At 40.7% G+C, this 6,176-nt stretch overlaps 1 protein-coding gene across 2 annotated transcripts in view; it reads left to right on the plus strand.

Moving 5' to 3' along the window:
* LOC102938683 (amyloid beta precursor protein binding family B member 1 interacting protein) overlaps positions 1-5,898 on the plus strand; it is a 104,132-nt gene extending 98,234 nt beyond the window's left edge. Inside the window, exons 13-15 of one of the 2 annotated variants that reach the window (XR_006289077.1) lie at positions 1,140-1,231; positions 3,637-4,253; positions 4,306-5,898. Coding sequence is in view for 1 of the 2 variants with exons in the window: in XM_007058482.4 (XP_007058544.1) it covers positions 1,140-1,231; positions 3,637-4,179 (635 nt within the window). In the remaining variant the exon portion in view is untranslated. Of the gene's footprint in view, positions 1-1,139; positions 1,232-3,636 lie in introns of both variants that reach the window. The other variant, XM_007058482.4, reaches the window with a different exon arrangement.
* The last annotated feature ends 278 nt before the right edge of the window (positions 5,899-6,176 follow it).

The following is a 6,176-nucleotide window of genomic DNA, read 5'->3' on the forward strand; positions in this document are numbered from 1 at the left end:
AGAAAAGGAGTACTTGTGGCACCTTAGAGACTAACAAGTTTATCTGAGCATAAGCTTTCGTGAGCTACAGCTCACTTCATCGGATGCATATATTTTCCACTGCATGCATCCAGTGAAGTGAGCTGTAGCTCACGAAAGCTTATGCTCAGATAAACTTGTTAGTCTCTAAGGTGCCACAAGTCCTCCTTTTCTTTTTGCGGATACAGACTAACATGGCTGCTACTCTGAAACCTGTGTTGTAATTGAAATCAATATTGAAAATGTAGAAAAACATAAAAAAATATTTAATAAATGTCAATTGGTATTGTATGGGTATAAGTGTGATTAACTTTTTTAATTGCGATTAATTTTTTCTTAGTTAATTGAGTGAGTTAACTGTGATTAATTGACAGCTAATGACAACTAATGAAAAGGGATGACCCCATCCATAATATCCTAAGACCTCAAATCTGACAGCCTTATCCATATAGAATGATTATACTTTTGTCTCTAAACGTAAGCAGGCTCCATTTTAAAAAAATCCAGGAAAAAATGTATTGTTGTACAGTTAAATTTTCAAACGAAACATTAATAAAAGCATTAGCAAAATTTTACACTGTAATTAAGAATTCAACCAATGAAAGGTCAGAAAATACCATCCTTAACTCTACCCACATGCCACCCTGGCTTAACCTGAAGCCCAGAGACCTTCTTCCCTAGTTCTATGCCATCCTAACTCGGCCCCTTTCCACCAGTGAAATCCAGAGACCCTCATGCTTCCATCACCTTTTGAGACACTGATAATTCCACTCTGATAATCTTTGCAATACTGTTTCCTTTAGGATTGCCAGTTGCACTTAAGGGTAAAATTTGTATGGTCATTGATTTGACGAAATGGTTTCACTTGTTTGTTTTTCACAGCAAGTCAATCAGAACTGAATAAAAAAGTGGAAAACAAGCAAAAGGCAATGTTGTAACTCTGCATGGTCCTTTTTGATGAAGTAAAATCCATGAGAGTTCAATTACTGTCTTGAGAATTCTAGCTCTTTGTACCCTGCTGGAAAACGAACAGATTTTTTGTTAATTCTTATTCTTCATTGCTTGAGTTCTGGTTAATTCTGCACATTCAATACACCTGTGTTTTCCTTCCTCTTTTTGAGACATAACAGGTACTGTTCAAGCAAATGGACAGATTCTCCAGAGCATACCTCCTCCCAGCTTGGAGGCCCAGAAACACACTGAGATGACAAAGGTACAAACCAGAGGTTTCTGTTGGGGCACTACAGCTAAATTTCACCTCACCCACTCTCTGTCCCTTCAAAGCACTAGAGCATTAAGGGGTAGTGTGTTGGTTTTGCCATGTGGGGAGGTGGATGGCTGACTCCTCCTGTTTCAGTTAACTCTTTCAAAGCCAGGATGAGGTACACAGCCCATTACAAATACTAAACTCTTAAGACAGCACTTTAAATCAGCTGATCTCAAGGTGCTTTATGAAGGAGGTCAGTATCACTATCCCCGTTTTAAAAAAACATTCTTTAACTGACCACAGGGGTTGTTAGGCACTCCTACTAAAAGCACTGAATGTGCTGCGCTCGCAGTTTCTACCAGCCTGGGACCGAAGGCCCAAACTCAAGTCTTGAACTTCACACCATGGTAGCTCATTGCTCTACAACAGAGCACAGAGCTGACTACAATCTATCTTCCAATTAATATATTTCATTTGTGTTTATTTCTGCCCACCATCTCTGTACAGCTGGGACTGAGAATGTGTACCGGGCTTGTGTGTTCATCCTAGTAAACGATTCCGCAGATTTACAAGAATAGATGTAAAAGCACTTTCTGCTTAGGTAGAGCACTTGTAAATGTTAACAGCTAGTAGCTGTCACCTAAAAATATGGAGAGAGTATGTTCAGATTTTGCCCAGGGGGCTTTACTGATCCTTAGCATGTGACCTAGTAATCACATTTTGAATGAAAGTTCACCTAATATTCTGCCAAAGCAAACACAGGCCTAATGAACTGCTAACCTTTATTTTACTTTTCTTAACATGGCTGATGGATGCTTTGCCTTTTTCCCTTAAAAAAAAGTGATCAAAGCTGTTGTATGACTGTTATGTTTGTGGCTGAGTGTGACTAGAGCTTAACGGGTTGTGGGGTTTTTTTGCCACATTTTTGTTATGAGAGCAAGTGGAGGAAAGGTATATGTTACTGGCACAAATGCAGAAGAATGTACAGGGGCAGACTGTCCCTAGCCCTAGTTTTGATGCAGGAGGGGCAAAATTAGTCTTCCCCTTTTTGCACCCCATATAGACCATGGACTGCTACTAACTGTGTGCTTCCAAGGGCACATACTGCCCTTCACATCAGCTTGCAAAGCTAGCCAACCACACCAAGGGCAGCACAATGCAGCGTTCCAAGCATCCACCTGTTGAGGGCTGTCGTGGCTAAATGTCACTATCCATTGGCGACATGTAGCTTCCTTGTTGTTTTAACATTAGCCAAAAATATAGTAGCAATGACTCAAGAAGGTAATATAAAATATTATGTAAAGGAAGAAAGCAAAAAAAAATAATCCACACTTGCTTTTTAGGCCATAAAAATCATGGCAAATTTGAATGGATGAGTCTGCCATGAGCTTTAACACAACTAATTTAATTAATTTGTAGCTACTAGGATTGACTTTGTGCTTAATTGTCACTCAAACTTCAGCTGGACTTTTCTTTTAGTGTAATGACCTTCTGCCACAGAGAATTGAATTGCAAGCTTCTCCTAGCATTACAGAACATCTGTAGCACACCGAAAGTTGTATTATATGGGAAAGCCCACCCTGCAGACAAATATAAAATTTTGCTGAACCACAGATGGCTTCCATTGTGCAAATTTAGTCTGTTGTTCACTTTAACTTCTGGGGATAAACACACACTATTGAGATTTTAAAAAAAAATCTTATGTTTTCAGGGAAGGGCAGCTGGTTGGAACATCATGGAAGCTCCTTTACAGGCTTCACTAACTGAAACCACTGTGACATTGTATCATCATTCTTTGTGCTAGGCAGTGCTCAAAGGGGCTCTATTAATGTTCTAAACAGGTATTTTGCAGTGAGAATGCAGCTTTCAAAGCTTCCTGGGCCGCTGTGGGAAAGGAAACCAAAATACCCTCTGTGCTGAGCGTTTGGCCCAAAGGACCCCAACCCACTCTGTAGTTTCCACACCACATTTCTCTCCTATCAGCACGACACACCCCAAGGCTCCTCCTGCATCACTATGAAATAAATCATCCTTGTTTTGTTAACCTCTGTCAATCTCCACTGGAATACTAGCACCTGAAGGGAGATAATGCACTTCAGGTACCAAGCACATCTGTGCACAAGCATCAAAGTGCATAATGAGGACCTCACAGATAAGGCCATAGTATAAGGCTTCATTTGAAGGTCAGCCACTACCTGCCCACTATGATTTCTAGGATGGGGAGTCCTGGTTAGATCATTTGAGTTCTGTGTTCTGTTGCAACAAGGAGTAGATTCTGTGACAGTGAGAAATAGTGAAATCAGCTTATGCATTTCCATACCAATTCAAATGATGTCACTTTGCAACATTGGTTCATAAATGGTCTTACTATAATACCAATCACCACAACTCTGTTGTTTTATTTATTAAAGGATAAGAAACCAAATGATGTCAATGCCTGCTGTTCAGTGCAGCCAACCAGCCAGCCGCAGACACACCAGAATAAACAGGCCTCAATAAAGCCACCACCGCCTCAAAGGCGATCTTCAGCTGTGAGCGCTACACCTCTTCTACCTGTCCAACCCAAACGCGGAAGTGGAGTTTTCACATCAGATCCACTCACTTTTCCAGCACCACCACCACCTGAAATGACAGAGGATTTGCCACCACCGCCACCTGAATTCTGTGAAGATCCTCCAGATTTTGTGCCCCCGCCACCACCCACCTGTAGCAGCAGCAGTGAAGACCTGCTACCACCCCCTCCACCTCCACCTCCTCAGGCCTCTGTCTCCAATAAGCCACTACCTGTGACAAAGAAAGCTGTGCCACTTCCTCCAAAAAGACAAGTGAACACTGAATGGACAGAAGAACCAAAGTCAACGGGGCTGCCTCCAGCTGGAGGTGGAAGTGGACAGCCAGATCTCATGTCTGATCTGATGAAAGCCCTACAGAAGAAAAGGGGCAACACATCTTGAAATCTATGGGACAGACTGACTTTAAACCACAGCTCTCATTGTGGGGGTTTCCTGGAAGGGTTGTGCTGGAACAGGAGCCCTTGGAGGAATTCTGCCTGACCCTGAATTCCTCCTGGGAGGTCCAGAGAAGTGCATGCTGGCGGTGATAGCTCTACCACAACTTGAGATGGGGTACTGTGCACTCCCTCTTCACTGAGCCCGCACCCCTAGCTGAGGTGAGAGGTTGGGCCCAAACCCCTGTCCCTCACTCCACTATGGATGGCTAGGGTTGGTGGCAGCAGTACTAGCCTAGATTAGTGCCTTCACTTGGTGAGTGAAAGTACAGCCTCTGTGGTGGGATTAGAGCTGGTTGAAAAGGGCCAATTTTTCATGGGAAATTTTTTCATTTTTTTTCTATATGGACCATTTTTTGTTTTCAATTTCTGGGTTTTAATAAAAAAATATAGAAAATTTCAACAAAATAATTTTTTTCACCTAAAGTTTTCAGTTTGGTCAAAAACATTTTTCAATTTTATAATTTGGACAAAAGTTTTTTTAATTAAAAATTTTCAACCAGCTCTGTCTAGGATGCAGTGTGGATAAGGCTTTTGGCAGCCGCTCATTCGCACCCTTGCACACCCAGGCCTTGCCATCAACAGTCTGCCACTTTGACATTTACTGAAATGGTTTAAATTCAAATGTCCCCATATAAAACTAAAATTACTTTGGTCAGCTATGACAGCGGTTGTTTATAAACTTCATTTATCTGTTTAATTTTTAGACTAAATCCTTTTAAGATAACTATTTGTCATTTTTTCCTTTGGTTAACAATTTTTGTCTTAAACTATATCTAAAAATATTCCTCTCATAAAGACTTTCAAATTATCTTGTACTTGTATATGAATTTGTCTCCTTCTACACACGTGTCCTCATTTGTGCTTCTCGTAATTCTCTCTTGGTCACTTAAGGTGCATTCATTATTAGTCCCCAAATAAAAATCTCTTTTATTTTATGTCTGCACAAACAGTGTCAAAGTTAACAAACATGGATCTTTACTGGCATCTGGTATCTCATTCAACTTAAAATATTTTAAGACATCATCTTTGGTATCTCGTGGGCTCTTCCTGTTTTCTTCTTCCCCCTCTTATGAAAGACTCTATAATTAATATGCTTTTGCATTTTCAGTATTTGAAAAACAGGAAAATAAATTGGAGTCAATTCATTCTTAGTATAGAATCAATAACTGGAATTACACTAGGAAAGGGTTCCGTGCATCAAAGATCTGAACTAATGAGGGCTACAAGGACATCAATATATAACAACTGATCTCCTCCTGCCCATATAGAAAGGGGTATTCGGCTACCTCCACCTCACTGTGCCAGACTCCCTGCGATCACACGGAGTGCTCTCCAGGTGCTTGGGTGATTGGCCAAGGAGAAGTCCACCAACCCCACAAGGAGTCTGCAGGATATTCTGCTGTACTAACTTTACAGCAGAAACACCTTCTGAAGGGGGATTCCCCAGCCTATGTCTGTCTCTGAAGTACCTGACAGTAGAGTGTCATTTTATGGAGAAGAATTAGGGAGGGATGGATGGAGAATTAGCTATGTGTACTCTTTTGGCATAAAAACCTCTCTCAAAACACACCACGCCTGTCTCATATCTGATTTTTATATCAAACGTTTTTTATTCTTTTAAAAACTGTTCAACTGTTATCAAAATAAAGCATAATACAGCATATCACTGAAGTTGTTAATATTTCACAGTAAGTTGGTGCTTCTCTGAACGCATGAAGACGACAGACTATTACACAGCTTTTCTGGTGTCCACTGTTCTCAGAGCAGTGCTCAGACTACTGCCCCATTTCCTCAACCTCTCACTCAATGTATTATAGCACAAGGAATTTTTAAATGCAACACACTTTACATTTGTAATTGTGATTGCAAAAATTCAACAACTTATGTTCTAAAAGTGAAAGGTGAACTTTCTTCAGAATACAACGGCAAACTTAAAGGAAA

This window comes from Chelonia mydas, chromosome 2 (genome assembly GCF_015237465.2).
Source record: "Chelonia mydas isolate rCheMyd1 chromosome 2, rCheMyd1.pri.v2, whole genome shotgun sequence".
NCBI lineage: Eukaryota > Metazoa > Chordata > Testudines > Cheloniidae > Chelonia > Chelonia mydas.